The 20,607-nt window shown below is 43.9% G+C and overlaps 2 protein-coding genes across 14 annotated transcripts in view; one reads left to right on the top strand and one right to left on the bottom strand.

The window, feature by feature from the left end:
• Window positions 1-18,987, bottom strand: part of HELZ (helicase with zinc finger) — a 178,206-nt gene extending 159,219 nt beyond the window's left edge. For 5 of the 13 annotated variants that reach the window (XR_012426037.1, XM_045374538.2, XM_045374535.2 and 2 more), the window contains exons 1-3: window positions 18,183-18,231; window positions 16,824-16,879; window positions 11,945-12,001 (exon numbers count right to left, since the gene is read on the bottom strand). The gene's annotated coding sequence lies outside the window, so the exon portion shown is untranslated. Of the gene's footprint in view, window positions 1-11,742; window positions 12,002-16,823; window positions 16,880-18,182; window positions 18,232-18,848 lie in introns of those variants that run through there. The other 8 variants (XM_074020213.1, XM_074020211.1, XM_074020208.1 and 5 more) reach the window with 3 other exon arrangements.
• LOC141408734 (uncharacterized) lies at window positions 16,612-18,880 on the top strand. Its single transcript, XM_074018139.1, has 3 exons — window positions 16,612-16,645; window positions 17,741-18,243; window positions 18,525-18,880. Exons 1-3 carry the CDS (start codon window positions 16,612-16,614, stop codon window positions 18,810-18,812), a joined length of 825 nt encoding a protein of 274 aa, XP_073874240.1. The 3' UTR covers window positions 18,813-18,880.
• Window positions 18,988-20,607: the final 1,620 nt, after the last annotated feature.

Raw genomic sequence — 20,607 nt, forward strand, 5'->3', positions numbered from 1 at the left:
AGTAAGAACCACCAGACCACCTTGAAATCAAGTCATGAAATATAATTTCATTTTAAAAATCAGTTATATTCCTCAAATTAACTTCTCTTGTTAATGTAGTTATAGTCTTCTTTGATCTCAAAAAACCAAATCCTTTGTTAACAGAGAGCCTTTAAGCAAAAGTAAACTGACCAAATAGCAAGAGACCACAGTAGTAACTAAAATTTCTTCTATCTAAATTCAAGACGATTTCTGCATCTCTGTCTTATACATTTGCCTATTAGAAAAAATATATGTATCTACCACAAAATTAACTCAGGTGCAATGAATTAGACTGCATTTCTAAAGGTTTTAGAAGACTGATGAATTACATTAAACATCATCACTCTCTCCTTTGACAGAAATTACTAACACCCGTAATTGGTTCTTAATCAGACCCCAAGATATCTTTACTTATTAGACTATATAAACAATAAAACTTAAAGGACAAATATAATAAAATGCACATTTTATTATATAACAAAACAAAAATTTAAATCAGAAGAATTGCTAGAAAAAATTGGATATCCACATTTCTTAAGTTAGTTATTTGCCATTAATTCTTCTAATTGTTTTCCTTGTGGAAATTAGGTTACTAACCTGAAACTAGAAAGTAAATACACTTTGAGTGGCCCAGGCAGGCAGATTGCTGAGCTTAGGAGTTCGAGACGAGCCAGGACAACATGGCGAAATCCCGCCTCTACCAAAAATACAAAAAATTAGCTGGGAGTGGTGGCACACACCTGTAGTCCCAGCTATTTGGAAGCTGAGACACAAGAATCACTTGAACCCTGGAGGCAGAGGTTGCAGTGAGCAGAGTCAGCAGAGATCATGCCACTGAACTTCAGCCAGGATGATAGAGCGAGACTTTGTCTCAAAAAAAAAATTTTTTTATTGTGACAAAAGACAGAAAAGCCAAATTGATACATCATCATCATCATTATTATTATTATTATTATTAGAGACAGAGTTTCACTCTTGTCGTCCAGGCTGGAGTGCAATAGCGTGATCTCGTGATCTTGGCTCACTGCAACCTCTACCTCCCGGGTTCAAGAGCTTCTCCTGCCTCAGCCACCCAGGTAGCTGGGATTACAGGCATGCACCACCACACCTGGCTAATTTTTATTTTTAGTAGAGATGGGGTTTCTCCATATTGGTCAGGCTGGTCTCAAACTCCCAACCTCAGGTAATCTGCCCGCCTCAGACTCCCAAAGTGCTGGGATTACAGGCATGAGCCACTGCACCCAGCTGATACATTATTAAAATAACCCAAGTGAAGAGGAAGAAAGCCTATCAGAATGTGCCCCTTTCCCCACTGAGCAGCAAGGCCCTGGTGAGCCAGTGTGGCCAAGGTGTATCATGCTTCCACATGGAGAAAAAGTATTACTTTCGAGATGGCACAGTAACTCTGAAATGCCCATAAAATAATGTCAAAGCTCATTAACAGATATCTGGGCCACCACCAATCTGGCTACAACCTAACTTGCCCATTACCCCAACACAGGTCCCAAGTACATAGTCAGGCCTCTGAGATACTGATAACATTGTTCCCTCTGTCCAGAACATCCTTTCCTCACCTCTCTCTGGACCTAAATCTACCCAGATTTTAACAAATGCTTCAAGATCTACTTCTCTAAGATGCTCTCCTCCCAAAGCTAAAATAGCATTACTTCCTATAGAATTACTTGGCCTCTGAATCATCTATTATCTTGAATTAAATGTATTATGTAAAATGCCTTATCTGCCCAACACAACTATCTTATAAATTAGAGTCCATTTTACACCATTTTTATCCCCATGACAACCATTTAATTCACTAAAACCATTCCATAAATAATTAAATTTCCCAAAGATGACCTAAAATAGCCTAAATGCCAAGCATACCAAGAACTGTCCTATACCAAATTCAGTTCTCATTAGCATGTCAAGTCACAAAGAGGCATGTTGTATTACCTTTAAGTTCATCTGCATTTTTCCAAAACTGGAATCTATATGGTCCTATAGTATACACAGGCAAAATATTCTGCAAAGTAGTTTTACTCATTGTACTGCACTTAATATTCAGTCAGACTTGCATTTTTCGCTAAAACATGAAATCACTGAGTATGCAAGAAGCATTAGAAGAGAGACTAAGCCTACAGAGAAGAAAACTAAAAACTAAGATCATCAACCATGCTCTATTTTGAATAATCACTTTCATAAAGAGGTAAATTCTCTTAAATTTCAGAATAAATGGAATTTAGTAGAGTATAAACTGTTTCAAATACATAAAATAAATATTCTGATGGGCCTTCTGCCATCTGTTTTAGTGACTGAGATAAACTGAATTTTCTAAAAATTATATCAACAGCTAAAATTGAGATTTTTTTTTTCCATCTATTACTTTGATTTTTCCTGATCCATTTTTCAGGATTTCCAGCAGTTCCGGAGCTTCAAGAATTCCAAATTATTTCTTGAAGAGTTTGAGCCTCTTCCCAAATCACTTAACATGCTTATTAATTTAAAAGATATGAAGAAACAAAAAAGCCACACTTAAGAAGCAAGCAAGGCTGGGCACAGTGGCTCATGCCTGTAGTAATCCCAGCATTTTGGGAGGCCGAGGTGGGCAGATCACGAGGTCAAGAGATGGAGACCATCCTGGCCAACATGGTGAAACCCTGTCTCTACTAAAAACACAAAAATTAGCCGGGGTTGGCAGCACATTCCTGTAATCCCAGCTACTTGGGAGGCTGAGGCAGGAGAATCACTTGAACCTGGGAAGCAGAGGTTGCAGTGAGCTAAGATCGCGGCATTGCACTTCAGCCTGGCGGCAGAATGTGACTCCATTTCAAAAAAAAAAAAAAAAAAAGCAAGCAAGCAAATTATACTAAAAGACTGACTTCTAGAAAACGTTACTGCTTGCCAAGAAAATTGTATTACTATAAAACATTGTCTATTCTTTTTATTTCTTGATTTTCCCTTCCAGATTATCTGTGTAGACACAGAATCATATTACTACCACCACCACTACTATCACAGCCCCTTAAAAGCCATCTTCAATTTACCAACAGATTATGTTCTAATGCTGTATTTTCAAATCAGACTTTAAAACTCAGAACAGAGTTTTCTACACAATGTTAACAATAACAATAAGGTTACTGGGAAGATCTGAAGTGACAAAAGCAAGTTATAAAATAATATATATGGTATAATCCCATTTTGTAAGTAAAAACAAACATTATAAAATAATTGTCATCTCATTTTTGTAAAACATGTTAAGTATTGAATATTTTGCATAAGAAAATCAGGAAGAATGAGAAACAGTCTAATCATGAAGAAAATATCAGAGAATCCCAAACTGAGGACCATTCTATTAAATATCTAAATAGTACTCCTGAAAACTGTCATGAAAAACAAAGTCTGAGAAGCTATCACAGCCCAAAAAAGACTAAGAAGACAAAATCACTACATTCATTGCAGGATTCTGGATAGATTCTGGAACAGAAAAAGGACACTAGTGGGAAAACTGGTGAAATCCAAATAAAATCTAAAAATTAGTTAATAGAAATGTACCAACAATGGTTTCTTACATTTGACAAACATGCCATGGAAACTTAAGACATTAACAATGGGGGAAACTGGGTAAAGAGGTTATGAGAACTCTGACCTGCGTGTCTAACTTTTCTGTAAATCTAAAAGTATTCCAAAATTAAAAGCTTACTACAGGCTGGGTGCAGTGGCTCACCCCTGTGATCCCAGCACTTTGGGAGGCCGAGATGGGTGGATCACTTGAGATCAGGAGTTCAAGACCAGCCTGGCCGACATGGTGAAACCCTGTATCTACTAAAAATACAAAAATTAGCCAGGCCTGGTGGCAGGCGCCTGTAATCCCAGCTACTCAGGAGGCTGAGGCAGGAGAATTGCTTGAACTCGGAACTCAGGAGGGGGAGGTTGCAGTGAGCCGAGATCACAGTGTACTCCAGCCTGCGACAAAGAGCGAGACTGCATCTCAAAAAAAAAAAAAAACTTTACTACAAAAACAAAAGTGGATATCTCCGGGTGATGCCATTACAGCTTTTTTATTCATCTGTATTTTATAATTTTTTTTTTCAAGATGGAGTCTCGCTCTGCCACGCAGGCTAGAGTACAGTGGTGCAATCTCAGCTCACTGCAACCTCCGTCTCCCAGATTCAAGCGATTCTCCTGCCTCAGCCTCCCAAGTGGCTGGGATTACAGGCACGCACCACCATGCCAGGCTATGCCCGGTTAATTTTTGTATTTTTAGTAGAGACAGGGTTTCACCATGTTGGCCAGGTTGGTCTCGAACTCTTGACCTCGTGTTCTGCCCGCCTCGGCCTCCCAAAATGTCAGGATTACAGGCGTGAGCCACTGTGCCTGGCATTGTATTTTATAATTTTTAACAAGCAGCAAGTTTTCATTGTCATGGAAAACAAAAAGACTTAGTCCCAGAAGACTTAAGTTAATTTGCCCAAAGACACAAAATGGAGGCAGCATAGCAATTCTGGAATTAGTCCTCTTTCTCTTTACTCTAGACCCCATGCAGAAACCTAAGAACATATCCTATTAAACTTTTTGACTCTCCATATTTGCTAATACACAAAATTTAAGGTCACCAAATTACTTTTGCTTCACCATTTGCTTCACTGTAATTGATGAAGAGGGAGGAAACAGATGAAACAACACAGAGAGCGGGTGAAGGTGGACGGGGTACACGGGCATTGATTACACTCTTCTTTCTACTTTTGTATGTCTGAAAATGTCCAGAATAAAAAACTTTTAATGAAAAAATAACCAGCCTGGGCTGAGCAAGGTGGCTCATGCCTGTAATCCCAGCACTTTGGGAGGCCAAGGTGGGTGGATCACTTGAGTTCAGGAGTTCGAGACCAGCCTGGTCAACTGAGTGAAACCCTGTCTCTACTAAAAATATAAAAATTAGCTGGGCATGGTGGCACATGGCTGTAATCCCAGCTACTGGGGAAGCTGAGGCAGGAGAATTGCTTGAACCCGGGAGGCAGAGGTTGCAGTGAGTCGAGAATGCACCATTGTACTCCAGCCTGGGTGAAGAAGCAAGACTCTGTCTCAAAAAAAATTTAAAAAAATAACCAGCCTTGCCAACATGGTGAAACTCCATATCCACTAAAAATGCAAAAATTAGCCAGGTGTGGTGGCACACCCCTGTGATCCCAGCTACTTGGGAAGCTGAGGTGGGAGAATCACTTGAATCTGGGAGACGGAGGCTGCAGTGAGCTGAGATTGCACCACTGCACTCCAGCCTGGGTAACAGAGCGAGACCCCCATCTCAAAAAATTAAAAATAAAAATAAAAAAAGGAAAATAAAGTCCTCACTCCCCAACATAACTATGCCACTTCCTACTCTATTGAGCACTGTTGCCTGGGTGAGGAGACACCACTGCTGAGAACCTTCAGTATTTCTCGGTGTGAAGCAGAGAGAAGTCATGGACTGGGAATCTTGAAGCTTCCATCTTGGTTCTGCTTTAACTAATTGTGAGACCTCACTGATTCCTCTAACTTTTCAGGGCCCTAAACTTACTTAGCTGTTGCCCCAATAAATCTCTGAAGTTCCTTCTAGGATTAAAACTCTGATTTCAACTTTCTACCAGCTCCTTAAACTCAACACAATCAAAACCAAATTCATCTTCATTCTAAACTCCTAAGAGCCATTCTCCCTCCTGACTTCCCTATTCTTTTTTTTTTCCTTAATGTCCCATTCTTCCAGCCACCCAACCATAAAAACCACAACCTCATCTCTAACTTGAGATGTAGAACTCAAGTTCTATATAAACCCCTGTCCCCGTCTCTACTAAAAATACAAAAATTAGACAGGCATGGTGGCGGGTGCCTGTAATTCCAGCTACTCAGGAGGCTGAGGCACGAGAACAGCTTGAACCCCGGAGGCGGAGGTTGCAGTGAGCTGAGAACATGCCATTGCACTCCAGCCTGGGCGAAGAAGCAAGACTCCGTTTCAAAAAAAAAAAAAGAGAGAGACAGAACTCTGGGAGGCCAACGTAGGTGGATGGCTTGAGCTCAGGAGTTCAAGACCAGCCTGGGCAATGTGGCGAGACCCCATCTCTACAAAAAATAAAAAAGTTAGGTGGGCATAGTAGCTCATGCCTGTAATCCCAGCTACTAGGGAGGCTGAGGCGAGAAAATCGCTTGAACCCAGGAGGCAGAGGTAGCAGAGAGCCGAGATCGAGCCACTGCACTTCAAAAAAAAAAGAAAGGGCCAGGCGCAGTGACTCACGCCTGTAATCCCAGCACTTTGGGAGACCGAGGCGGGCAGATCACGAGGTCAGGAGATCAAGACCATCCTGGCTAACACGGTGAAACCCCGTCTCTACTAAAAATACAAAAAATTAGCTAGGCGGGTGCCTGTAGTCCCAGCTACTCGGGAGGCTGAGGCAGGAGAATGGCGTGAACCCGGGAGGCGGAGCTTGCAGTGGGCGGAGATCGCACCACTGCACTCCAGCCTGGGAGACAGCAAGACTCCGCCTCAAAAAAAAAAAAAAAAACAGAGATACAGAATTAACTGTTCCCACCCTACCCCATCTAATTAGTCACCACATCTCTCCATTTAACCTCCAAAATAACTCTTGAATCCTTTCCATGGCCACCAACTCAATTCAGGCTCTCATCGCCCTACCTTAGACTACTACGAACCCAACTAAAGGCCCTGTCTCTCAATTCTCTTCCCTACAATCCATCATACTCATCCTTACTCTAACATTCAAGAAACTCCAAGGCCAAGCATGGTGGCTCAGGTCTGTAATCCCAGCACTTTGGGAGGCCAAGTGCTTCAGGCCAGGAGTTCAAGACAGCCTGGGGAACATAGCATCCCCTAACTTTATAAAAAATGAAAATAAGAAAAAGTTAAATATTAAAAAAAAACCTCCACAAAACCCAGTCCTGATCTATTGGCAGTCTTACCTTCCATTATGTTCCTTTATGTATCCTAGGACCCAGGAAACTTGGATATGCAATTTCCTGACACCCACATTTCTGATATAACCCCCAGACTTCCCTCCAGAATGCCCTTTTCCCTTTGCTTCTCGGCTTCCTGGTGGTGTGATTTAAATGCCACCTCTTCACTTGAAGTGTTCCCTGATATTCCCAAGGAGGTAGTATCGCTCCCTCCACTTAATCCCAAAGTACCTTGTATGGCCCCCTTCAATGGCTCCTATTAGTCCTTTCATTTGGGGGTACCCCTATTCTCTCTACAGATAATTATTAGTTCCTTGTCAACAGAACAATATTTCCTTTATCTTTGGATCCCTCAGAACAGAGCTTCTCAAAGGGTATGTCATGGCACACTGGTATGCCCTGAATGAGTTAAAGATGGCCTAGACAGTTGTGGTCTTCTCAGCAATCCAAGCAGCCACAAATAGAAGGCCAGCACGGTGGCTCACGCCTGTAATCCCAGCACTTTGGGAGGCCGAGGCGGGTGGATCACGAGATCAGGAGTTCAAGACTAGCCTGAACAACACTGGTGAAACCCCGTCTCTACTAAAAATACAAAAAATAGCAGTGCATGGTAGTGCTAGTCTGTAATCCCAGAATCTCAGGAGGCTGAGGCAGCAGAATCAACCTGAACCAGCGAGGCAGAGGTTGCAGTGAGTCAAGATTGTGTCACTGCACTCCAGCCTGGGCAACAGAGCGAGACTCCACCTCAAAAAAAAAAGAGAGAGAGACAACAGAAGCCAGAACCCACAAATGGTCAAGCCTCAAGCAGTGTCCTGCTTCAACCCAGCACATGCCATCACAAGAACTCGAGAACCACTCAGAGGTCACAGTGATACAAAGGGGCTCACAGCAGATGCCCAATAAATACTTGCTGAACTGAATCCTGGAATAATCCATCTGTTCCCCTTCAACCACTCTTCCCAAGATCATTTATCATTTCGACCATACTCTCTTATAAACAATTTTTACTGACCATGTTATACCAGCTTTACCATTCAAAGCCTAAATAGTTAACTGCATAATACAGCAAAAGATATCAACAAACAATTCACCATAAAGAGGCTCAAATAGTTAAATTCAACATTATATAACAAATAAATGAAAGTGCCATTTTACACTATTAAATTCACAAAAACTTCTGAGGAAAAAATGGTTTTCTGTACTACTTATGGTAAAACAGGTATATCCATATCTCTTAAGAGCACAAAGTGGTATAACACCCTTGAAAACAGTAGGACAATATATGTGAAGAGCCATAAAAACATTGATACCCTTGAACATAATAATAGACTCCAAAATTTATCCTTAAGATATCATTAGGAAAAATGCAACAATATCTACAGTGATGTAGATTAAAGTGTTAACTGAAAACCAGCCAGACAGCAGTATAAATACTTAACATAAAAAGACTTAGGTAAATTGTAGCATGACTTGATGAAATTATTTTTGCAGCCTTTCTTTTTTTTTTTTTTTTTTTTTTTTTTTTTTTTGAGACGAAGTCTCGCTCTGTCGCCCAGGCTGGAGTGCAGTGGCCGGATCTCAGCTCACTGCAAGCTCCGCCTCCCGGGTTCACGCCATTCTCCTGCCTCAGCCTCCGGAGTAGCTGGGACTACAGGCGCCCGCCACCTCGCCCGGCTAGTTTTTTGTATTTTTAGTAGAGACGGGGTTTCACCGTGTTAGCCAGGATGGTCTCGATCTCCTGACCTCGTGATCCGCCCGTCTCGGCCTCCCAAAGTGCTGGGATTACAGGCTTGAGCCACCGCGCCCGGCAGCCTTTCAATATATAAAGTTAAATTATAAAATCTGTAAGATGTAAATGTTTCATGATATAGTAAGTTTTTAAAAATCAAACTATAGGCCGGGCGCGGTGGCTTAAGCCTGTAATCCCAGCACTTTGGGAGGCCGAGACGGGCGGATCACGAGGTCAGGAGATCGAGACCATCCTGGCTAACACAGTGAAACCCTGCCTCTACTAAAAAATACAAAAAACTAGCCGGGCGAGGTGGCGGGCGCCTGTAGTCCCAGCTACTCGGGAGGCTGAGGCAGGAGAATGGCATGAACCCAAGGAGGCAGAGCTTGCAGTGAGTTGAGATCCGGCCATTGCACTCCAGCCTGGGTGACAGAGCGAGACTCTGTCTCCAAAAAAAAAAAAAAAAAAAAAATCAAACTATAATGTATAATTTAAAATGAATTTTAAAAATGTATATTTTGAAATGAAATGCCAAAAAGAAAATCAACTGTCTTAGGACAATAACCCAACATTTAACAATTTATTTAATATCAATTTATTCAACATTAAGTAATAAAGTTCTACCCTACTGAGGAAACAAAGGGGTTCCAGGAAACAAGCTTGATAAAGTCTCAAAAAGACCACCCCTCCCTTCTACTGCTCACTTTGGCCTTGACTGTTTTCATACTCTCCTTGGTCATGATGACCTATAACTAACCCAAACCCAAATTTTCAAGGACCAGCCAACTGCCTCAATTGGTCCTCTGACCATCCCTATGAACCAGTGGAAGACAAGTCATGCAAAAAGAGCAACCACTCCAGAAACAAAGAACCTGATCAAGCGCGGTGGCTCACGCCTGTAATCCCAGCACTTTGGGAGGCCAAGGCGGGTGGATCACCTGAGGTCAGGAGTTCGAGACCAGTCTGACTAACATGGCAAAGTCCCAGCTACTAGGGAGGCTGAGGCAAGAGAATCGCTCGAACCCAACCCAGGAGGCAGAGGTGGCAGTGAGCCGAGATCCCACCAGTACACTCCAGCCTGGGTGACAGAGTGAGACTCTGTCTTGAAAAAAAAATTTTTTTTTTTTTACTTATTAGTTTAACATTTATTTACTACTTTAACAATTTACTTCTTTATTACTTTAGCCAATCAGCAAGTACTCAGCCCAAGTTTCACTGTAAACCCTAAAAATATACCATATTGGCACACTAAAATCTCTGGGATTCTCAAGGCCAACTTGCTGACTTAGCAGTGAACTGTATCAGTTAAAAGGCAGTGTGGACTCAGACAAATCAAAGAACCAGGGGCCAGGAGACCTGAGAACAATTAAAAGCAAAATGTAGATAGTTTTTTTTTTTTAACTACAAAAAACACAAAGCTAAAAAGTCCAGCTTAAACCAGATGAGTAAAAAAATTTGCTGGAGATACTCTTTTAAGTCTTACATAGCCAAAGTGCAAAAGGGAGGATGGAAAGTCATTTTATTAAGAGCTGAAGCTAGCCGGGCACAGTGGCTCACATATGTAATCCCAGCACTTTTGAGACGCCAAGGCGGGTGGATCACTTGAGGTCAGGAGTTCGAGACCAGCCTGACCAACATGGTGAAACCCTATCTCTAGTAAAAATACAAAATTAGTCAGGCGTGGTGGCGCACACCTATAGTCTCAGCTACTCAGGAGGCTGAGGCAGGAGAATCGCTTGAACCCAAGAGGCGGAGGTTACAGTGAGCTGAGATTGCCCCACTGCACTCCAGTCTCGGCAACGAGAGCGAGACTCCGTCTCAAAAAAAAAAAAAAAAAAAGAGCTGAAGCATTCTGCAGATGAAGACATCTCACAAAAGACAAGTATTGAAAATTCATGGCCAGCTATGGTGGCTCACACCTGTAATCCTGGCACTTTGATAGGCTGAGGCAGGTGGATCATGAGGTCAGGAGTTCGAGACCAGCCTGGCCAACACAGTGAAACCCCATCTTTACTAAAAATACAAAAAAATTAGCTGGGTGTGGAGGTGGGCACCTATAATCCCAGCTACTTGGGAGGCTAAGGTAAGAAGAATCACTTGAACCTGGGAGGCAGAGGTTGCAGTGAGCTGAGATTGTGCCACTGCACTCCAGCCTGGGTGACAGTGCCAAGACTCCACCTCTCAAAAAAAAAAAAAAGAAAATTAATTAAAAAATAATTTTAGACCGGGTGTGGTGGCTCACGCCTGTGATCCTGGCACTTTGGGAGGCCAAGTGGGGTAGATCACCTGAGGTCAGAAGTTTGAGGCCAGTCTGGCCAAAATGGTGAAACCCTGTCTCAACTAAAAATACAAAAATTAGCTGGGCGTGGTGGTAAGCACCTGTAATCCCAGCTACTCGGGAGGCTGAGGCAGGAGAATCACTTGAACCCAGGTGGCGGAGGTTGCAGTGAACCGAGATCATGCCATTGCACTCCAGCCTAGGTGACAAGAGCGAAACTCTATCTCAAAAATAATAATAATAATAATTTTAACTCTGATGCTCACAAGTATTAAAATCCTTCTAATTTATTTCTGTAGTATTACCATTTCCTAAGTATAATAATGAAAGATGAAGATACCTTAGTTGACCAAGAAGATTAATTACTATGAAATAAAAAATACTCAAGATTTAACTGTTTTTAATTAACAGGCATTGCAGTAAAAGGTAAATAATCTGAAAGACTAATAGTACCAATAGAGGTAGTAAGACAACTAGGAAAAAAAGTTCAACCTTTTATTTCTATTGATATGTTTGTTCTCAGTATTTAGATCCTCAAAACTGCAGATATATACAATCATTCATGACACTATGTAAACAGCAGATAACAGGAAAAACAATTCAATACTTAACCAAGTTCACTGAAGAACAAAGTAATCGCCACTCAAGAATGTTGACACAAAAACTGAAGGACCTCTCAAGTTCCAATAGCACACAGATAGGTTGAGCCCCTATGCAGTTACTCATCTGAACAGAAGTGGAAGATTAACCTACCCTCACTCTTTTCACACACACTAACCTGACAAGGCAGCAGGCAGTCTCTTGGGAGCTTGTTCATCATTCAGTCTGTTCCAGAAGTAACCGATTCCGTTAGGATCTGTGCCTTCAGGTTACCACCATTTCACTACAGCCCTATATCACTTCACCCTTGTCCCACCTTATTCTTTCAGGCATTATAAAATTCTTGTTTTCTAAATAAACTTCTCCTAAACCTTACTCACCTGCAGTTCACTGCACTGGGTATCACCCAAATAGCCCATCAGAGCTCTTTATAATTTCTGAAAGACAAAGAAGAAAGTTTTTTTAATACATAGTAGAAAACACCATTCACCAAGGTATCATTCCAAAGTATGTGGTCTTTTGGTCCACACTAGTTCAATAAAATGTAGCATGACCAGCACTGGACCAAGAGTCTTGAGATAAGCCTCCAAAGATTAAAAACAAGCTTGGTTTAATGTTGCTACTACTGAGCTGTGTGACCTTGAGCAACTCATTTAATTTCTTCAGGCCTAAATTTCCTTATCTGGAAAATAAGTCACTCAGACTAGCTAAAGAAAGAAGAGCACAGGCTTTCCAGAAAGAACACCAGCTCCACTACTTTACTGGTCTCGTGACATTACGTTAGTTGAGTCACACTTAAGCCTAAATTTCTTCCTTTGTAAAATGGAAATACCTATCTCGTGAGTTGCTATGAGAATTAAAGGAGATGAGGCCGGGCGCGGTGGCTCAAGCCTGTAATCCCAGCACTTTGGGAGGCCGAGACGGGCGGATCACGAGGTCAGGAGATCGAGATGGCTAACACGGTGAAACCCCGTCTCTACTAAAATATACAAAAAACTAGCCGGGCGAGGTGGCGGGCGCCTGTAGTCCCAGCTACTCGGGAGGCTGAGGCAGGAGAATGGCGTGAACCCGGGAGGCGGAGCTTGCAGTGAGCTGAGATCCGGCCACTGCACTCCAGCCTGGGCGGCAGAGCAAGACTCCGTCTCAAAAAAAAAAAAAAAAAAAAAAAAAGAATTAAAGGAGATGATGAGTTATAAAAAGCCTATAGTAAATATCTGTGCAGCTTATCTTAAAATTCAACAGACGGTAATTCATTACTACCATTAACCCCCACCAGCCCTAACATTACATGAATTCAATTCACGCATATTTCTTTTAAAAGATCAACAAATCAAAACTTTACCAACCTGACTAAAGAATTAACTGTTTTCGTGTTTCACAATTCAAAGTACAGTTATCTTAAGCTGATGGTAGTTTATCATTATTACTTATCACAGAAAATAAGAACAGCACAGTCCTTGCACAACATTCAAACTCTGGTTCAATGACCATGCCTTTTCTGACTTCTCACTCTACTTCCACACTGCCAGAATATCTCAGGAATAGAGAGGTCTTCCAAAAGCTAAATGACACCCAGCTGTTTACCAGATTCAGCTCAGGGGAGCAGGACTAGAGACAGAGGAAGAATAGAGGCTTTTCTTTTTTTTAACCTTTTTTACTTCACGTACTTACGTACTGCTCAAATTTGTTTACCATAAGCATACAGGAGTTTTGCATAAAAGTAAGTAAGTTTTTAAAATTATATTAGTTAAACACGTTGCCTACTGACAGGAAGCTCGCATTACAGGATATTTTCATCACAACAAAGATAATTTCTGCAGAAGGAAGCAAAAAGGCAAATTCAGATGTGCCAAGAACACCTAAAATATGGCACAGAAATGACAAAAATCACAAACATTCACACTTCAGAACAGTTCAGTCAACAAAGATGCCACGCATTCTTTGAAGAACCTGACAATGAATCAAGTTCTTTTTTGTTCAAAGGCAAGAGGTATGTATACACTGCTTTACCAAACAACTTCCTGCTCTTACTTGGAGAAACTGACCCAGCACGATTCGCAAGAGTAAACAAGTCGGTGTGACTGTTGGTATTAGATGAAAAACTTTCCATTTCTTTTAAATAATTAAAAGTTGACCATAATAGTTATTATATGTATATATAAATAAAATTCTTCCTGTTACATCTACAGTGGTCTTTTAGAAAGAGGAATATTAACTGCTAATAGATTCAAGATTACCCAAAATTATTATCCCAGCCACCTTCAAAGCAATAAACTATCATGTTATATGCTGCTTCTAGCCAATGCTACAGAAGTAACCCTGACTGTACTCATCAACTGAAATGAATGGCAAGACAGTTTGTATGGCATACTCTCCACTAGTATCACTTTTCTTCTGGAAAACATTTCAAAACTTTACTTAGAAATTCTTTTTTTTTTTTTTTTTTGAGACGGAGTCTCGCTCTGTCGCCCAGACTGGAGTGCAGTGGCGCGATCTCGGCTCACTGCAAGCTCCGCCTCCCGGGTTCACGCCATTCTCCTGCCTCAGCCTCCGGAGTAGCTGGGACTACAGGCGCCCGCCACCACGCCCGGCTAATTTCTTTTTGTATTTTTAGTAGAGACGGGATTTCACCGTGTTAGCCAGGATGGTCTTGATCTCCTGACCTCGTGATCCGCCCGCCTCGGCCTCCCAAAGTGCTGGGATTACAGGCTTGAGCCACCGCGCCCGGCCAGAAATTCAATTACATCTGCTTACATCTGCATGTACATTCACCTAAGTTTATGAAAATTAAACCTAAAAATTTGCTTATAATTTTTTTAAGTAGTTCCTCCCCATCTCTTGGATAACTATTGTTGGTAAACTTGGCCTGAAATCTTCTATACATTTGAAACAAAAGGCAAAGGTCCTTATTTCTTGTATGGGGCCTGTATTTGGATCTTAGGGTCTCTGACAGACAATTAAAGACTAATCTACATTCAATATTAATGCCAAGCCTACTGCTTAAACAGAAAACACATGCATCTATCAGATCTGCCCTGCTTACTTGTAGGTCCCTCTGCACACTATTCTTAGCCTTTCATGAATATGCTGTAGATTTTTTAATTACACGAGGCCCTTTGCAAGCAAAAATTACTTTTCCTGTTGTTTTGGCATCACTCCTCTTCCAGTGAAAACTGGACAGTCTATAAATATATACCAACTTTAAAACAATGCATTTTAATATCTATGGCATTAGAAAATAAAACTTCTTGTTAACAAACGCAATAATCAAGCTTACCAGCTAATAGAAAGGTACTTACTCCCAAAAACTACAGCCTTACCTAAAAATAGTGTCCTAGCTTCCCAGCCAAAAGGACAGACTAAAAAAGCTATGTCTTTATTCAGCTCAGAGACACAGACTTCTACCTCACCACAACCTTCAATACTATGGCATTTCCCATTTTAGAATACTCTGTGTAACAAGTTGTTCAGTGGCCAACCACTAACTTCACTTTGAAATGAATACTAACACTTCACATAGTCTACATGTGTGAGAACTGTGGAAAATGTCTTGACACAATTCAGGTCAAACAACACTAGCCACACAAGATTACCTAATTCTAAATATTCCATTTTAGACTACAAACAAACATCTCCATAGGCAAAAAGCAGACCACTGGCTCCTTTCCACAAAGTTATCTGTAGGTTTCAAAAAATAAGATAAGGCCAGGCATGGTGGCTCATGCCTGTAATCCCAGCACTTTGGGAAGCCAAGGCAGGTGGATCACCTGAGGTCAGGAGTTCGAAACCAGCCTGACCAACATGGTGAAACCCTCTCTCTACTAAAAATACAACATTAGCCAGGTGTGGTGGCACATGCCTATAACCCCTACTTGGGAAGCTGAGGCAGGAGAATCGCTTGAACCTGGGAGGTAGAGGTTGCAGTGAGCTGAGATTGCACCATTGCACTCCAGCCTGGACAACAAGAGTGAAACTCTGTGTCAAAAAAAAAAAAAAAAGAAAAAAATCTATCTATATATAAAATTATAGATGTATATAAAATCTATATATATATAAATATATAAAGTTCAAATTGGGAGGTCTAAGGCAGGAATATGCCTCCATCTGCAAAATAAAAATAAATTTTAAAATCCATATTTGCTCTGTCAAAAATAAAAATTATATGAAATAAACATAAGCACTGCTGAGTTTCAAATACAAGAAAATGTAATATGTGCATTTACAAAAGAATCTTGGTTTATGTCTACCTTCCTCTCCTAAGTTTTTATTTTTTTAAGGCAAAATGTCAACTACATGCCTCAATCTAGACAAAAAAAAAGACAGCTTATTCTTCTTAAACAGATGTTGTGATAGACATGAAAAATTTGTGAGAGGATTTCACAATCCAGAGGCCCAGATGTGTGGAGAGAGAGAAAGAAAAAAAAAAAACAAAACTGCAGTAACCAATAGATCACAATTACTTATGTTTTTCTAAAAAAAAAATTAGTAAAATATTTTAAGTTGAGAAAACTGCTTGTGAAAAATGTTAAAGTAGCAAACTTCTCTTCCTCTCTGTAGCACAGAAAACTATTCACTAACACTGTATCAATAATATCCTTTAAATCCAAAGCATTACAAATTAGATTAAATAAAGCAGTCTGAATTCACACACCATGTGTGATCAGGACATAATGACAAACTAGTCTTATCCCTAATAAGCTAAACAGATCTCAACACTATCATCTTTATTTCAAAATAATCATTAAAGAGAAAAGTACTACTCCATGTTTCAGAAAATAAAAGCAGGAGTGACTGACCTGCCTAATTCTTTCCAACGGAAAGGGTATACTTTACAAGAGTCCCACAAACCAGGTACACACAAAATCCATATACATAATCACCGGGACTAAACGTACAGTAGGTGATAGACACCAAAACACAAATAAAATTAAGACATCCAAGTAAAGTTACGCAAGAAAATTTGAATAGGCAAACTATAATTATCCCTGGTGAAGATACTGATCAAGAATAGCTGCAAGTAACATTTGGCTCTTAGTTAAGTACCACTATGTTTGAGTATGTTGGAGCAACTGAAAAGATTGGTACATTCAACATATTTTTCCTTTCTAAATCTAGCCCTGCCCATAGACCCATTTGACTGAGTGATATATTTGGAAAACAAAGATGGCCCCATCAAATTACTCAGTTTCAGCCCTACTCTCAGACGTTGATTAAAATAAAGAAAGAAAAAAAGGAAATTATTTTCAACTGCAGTCTCACCTTACACATCTCACCAGCACTGTAGTTCATTAGTGATCAATTACTTCATCCAATTCCTGAGGCAAATAGAAAAGATGTGTCTATACAACACCAGTAACAGACATTATCAGCAGCAAACATTTTATCAGCCTGAAGTGAAAGGGCATCCACATTTAAAATGGAAAAAGTTACAAAAAATGGTACAGTGTGCAGCTTTGCAATGAGTCTTTTTTTTTGACCTTAAAACATTTCCTTTCAGTAACATAAAAGAATAGATTATACAATGCTCTTAAAACTCAAAAACATAACAAAGTCATCTTTTTCAACACGGACTGACCTTTCAAAAGCAGAAAGAAATGAAGGAGAGGAAATTTAGTTAATATGAGTTTGAGAGCAAAATTAAGAACAAACTAGGCAAGACAGACAACTCCTCCCTCCTTCCTCCGCTCCAGGAATCCACTGTCTCTGTGAAGTTACACTTTTTATTATATTAATGATTTGCCTGAAAAGTGTTAAGTTGTGAGGGAGAAGGAATGACAATTTTTGAATTGCAAACAAAACCTGAGAATCCCGATCCAAGAACAATCAGAGGATCCTGGCTTCCAGCCCTGTCTGAAGAATTCTCAGCAAAGGCGAGGGTGCAGAAGGCTCCAATAATTTGGGGGAGAGGAATCAAAGTTCCCTAGGTAAGACTGCAGTCTGTGAGCCCTTGAAAAGGGTACTGGAGTACTCTCAAGGAATCTCCAGGAAAAGAGAGCCTATCTTTATTTTTGTTGATGTGCCTGTGGGCCAAAGAGCATTTCCGAGGAGGGGGCGGGGAAAGGGGGGGAAGAAAGTGAATCTCGGGCCGAGAGCCCTCCGCGGGGGAGGGAGGGGGCGCACCCCTGACCCACTTTTCCCGACGCCCCCGCTCCAGCCCCCGCCCCACCCGGTGTAAGTCCGAGCCCTGAGGGGGGGCATTGAGCGGGGCGTGGGAGGCCCGCACGCTCCCCACCCCCAGCCGCGACCCGGAGGAGGGGAACGTGCCGGGAGGCTCGAGTCCCCCTCCCAGAGTGCCCCGGGCCAGAGAAACCTCCCGCTGGCTCCCGGGCCGGGCGTGCAAGGCCCCCTCTCCGGCCAGGGCCCAGGGCGCCGCGGGCCCCAACGGAGGGGAAGGGGACTAAGTGGGGAAGAAGCTGTAAACAGCCCCAGCGTCCGGGCCTCGCCTCGAAGAGCCCCGCTTCCCAGGCCCCGCCGCGGGCCGCCCCGGCCCCCAGCCCGCCCCGGGGCCGCCGCGCCCGGGGTCCGGGACACCGGAGGGGAGTCAGGTCCCCTCCCCGGAGAGCTCCGGGAGCTCGCGGAGCGGCCCCAGGAGCAGAGAAGGGGGAAGTCAGGACTTACCTGTCATTACTTTCTACGCCATCTTGGATCCACTTGTCAACGTCCCCACAAAGCATTATGGGTAAGAAAGAGCCTTTAAAGTGACTCCCCCCGGCCCCCGACTCCCGCCTCCCGCCGCCGGCGCCGCCCCCTCCGGCCGCGCCTCCCGCCCGGAAAGTTGCCCCGGGTGGACCGCCGACCCCGGCGCCCGCAGCGGGCCCCCTCCCCTCCCCCGGGCTGACGGCATTGAAAATTCACCCGCATTTTTAAAACGTGGCTTTGGGGTTTTCTCTTTTTCTCCTGCCCTGGCCTCCCTGCCCCCACGCCCGGTCCTCTTGCCCCGCCGCGCTCCTGCCCGGGCAGACGCCCCGCGTCTGCATTGAATCAGCCCGAGGTTTCCTTGCCGCCGGCGACGCGGAGCTGCTCGCGGATTTATTTGTGCGCGTGGATGTGAGCCTTTCTGCTCCTGCGGCCGCGCTTCCAGGAAGCCAGCGAGCGGCCGGGGTCGCCTTCAGGGCCGGGCAGACCAGCTCCGCACCCGCCACCCGGAGAGGTGCCTCTGCCCTGGGAAACCGCCCCGGGACCGCCGGGCTCCGGGAACTGGGAGGACGCCGTGTCCCCGAGTCCACCAGCGTCGAAGCACGATTTTAAAAAAAAGAAAAAAATGAGCCAAATGCAACTTTTTACCCCTTGTTTACTCTGCCTCCCGCGGTCTCCTCCTCCCGGCGGGTAACGTGATCCGCGACCCTCTAGGTGGGGACCCCTCCCCTAGGAATGTGGCTCCGGGCCCCGCGGATCCAGCCTGGGAGCGTCCGGGCTGCGGACTGTGACTCCGGGGCAGGTAATCCGGGGCGCGGGCTGCGGGCTGCAGGCGGGGCGGGGCGCGGCGCGGAGGCAGCCAGGGCACGGGGGAGGGTCTCGGGCGGAGAGCAGGGTGCGCTGGTCCGGGTCCACCTGGCGGGCCGGGGGAGAACCGCGGGCGCCGCTGCAGCTCGGGAGGCTGGAAGTGAGGACGCCCGGCGTCTCCGGGCTAAGACCCGCTGCGCTGGAAAGTGCGGGGCGTCTCGGCGCGGGCCGAGGTCTGGGACCCGGGCGAGCACCCCCAGCCCGCCGCCCACGCTGCTGCCGGGCATCCTCTCCCCGCGACACCGCGCCCGCTTTCGGCTGCGCGGGGGGAGCAGAGTACTGGCCCCGGCGTCCAGCCGCCCAGGTCCCCCCAGCAACGGAGGCCCCTTGGTCTGGCTCCGCCCGCGCTCTCCCCAGAGCCTGTGGTCCCTGCTTTGCTGTCTTTGAAGGCCTGCTCCAGTTGCTTTTTTTTTTTTTTCCAAGCGAGTTTTTACAAGGAGATACCCAAAAGAAAATTCTCCAAGACAGGAATGTTTGCGAATTGTATTCGGTACAAAATGCTGTTGAACGGCTCTCCCTTTAAAAGAACGCAGAGGCACTGGCATTAAAACCCCCTTTCGGTGCACGGGGAGGGCCTGGGGCCTTGGGTCTGTCTACCCGAGGGTTTTACGCTCCTCCGGACCCTATCAGCGGCCTCACTAGAAACGTGGACGGTGGCAGACAGGAGCCCTGCCCCTGGGGAGTCAAAAACTCCACCAGGCAATTGTCCCGGTCTGATGAGAAGAGTGAGGTGTAGACACATTAAGGGATTGGCCCCGGGTCACTCGTGAAGGAGGGAACGAGGTAGTGAGTCATTCCCAGCCAAGAACGCAGCGTGCTGGGGAGCAACCTCCCCTGAGTCACCCGCTTCTCACCTCGGAATAAGTGGAGAAACTGGAGCCTGGAGCCAGGTTCTTAGATGGCCCAGCCAGGTAGCCACCAAGGGCATGGGCTAGGCTGGGGGATTGGCAACACCCCACCTGCTGGAAAAGGGAATGCTTGTCCCGTCTAAAGAAGGCTCCAACGTCTCTTTCCAGGGTACCCCAGTTGCTTATTTTCCAATTCCTCTTTTGCACTTATTTAGCCACTGGTATGCACTGACTTAATGGTGGTTTTGTTTGCATGGCACCTTTCTGTGTGTGCTCTGAGTTGACTATTAGGTTAATGCAAAAGTAATGACAAAAGTCGCAATGACTTTTGCACCAATTTAATTTAAGTAAACAGGAAATAAGCTGAGGGCAAGGACTGTGTCTCCCAAACACGTTTCTTTGATAGGCAGCCTTTCTTTGCCTTGTATAGGCATTGACCCAAATAAGTGTTCAGTTTGTGTGACTGTCTAACCCATTCACTGCCTGCGGTGTGTGTATCCAAGCCCAACCTTGTCAAATACACAGTTTGTGTGCCTGAGGTGGGATGGCCTGCTGACTCTTCTCCCTGCCCCTCCTGGATACCTACAATTCGTCCTCCACCTGACCAACACTGTGACATTTGATGAATGTAAATCAAACCTAGACTCCTCTGCTGAAACCCTGGAGTAAAACCCAAATTCCCAACCATGGCC

The sequence above is a fragment of the Macaca fascicularis genome, chromosome 16 (assembly GCF_037993035.2).
Source record: "Macaca fascicularis isolate 582-1 chromosome 16, T2T-MFA8v1.1".
Classification (NCBI taxonomy): domain Eukaryota; kingdom Metazoa; phylum Chordata; class Mammalia; order Primates; family Cercopithecidae; genus Macaca; species Macaca fascicularis.

What these genes read in the sequence shown, in the direction of transcription:
- LOC141408734 (XM_074018139.1), top strand. Translation starts at nt 16,612, where the DNA reads ATGTTTGAGTATGTTGGAGCAACTGAAAAGATTG. An exon ending in TGGAGCAACTGAAAAGATTG is followed by an intron (nt 16,646 to 17,740) that starts GTACATTCAACA and finishes ACCCGGTGTAAG; the next exon opens with TCCGAGCCCTGAGGGGGGGC. An exon ending in GTCCCCACAAAGCATTATGG is followed by an intron (nt 18,244 to 18,524) that starts GTAAGAAAGAGC and finishes CTGCCCGGGCAG; the next exon opens with ACGCCCCGCGTCTGCATTGA.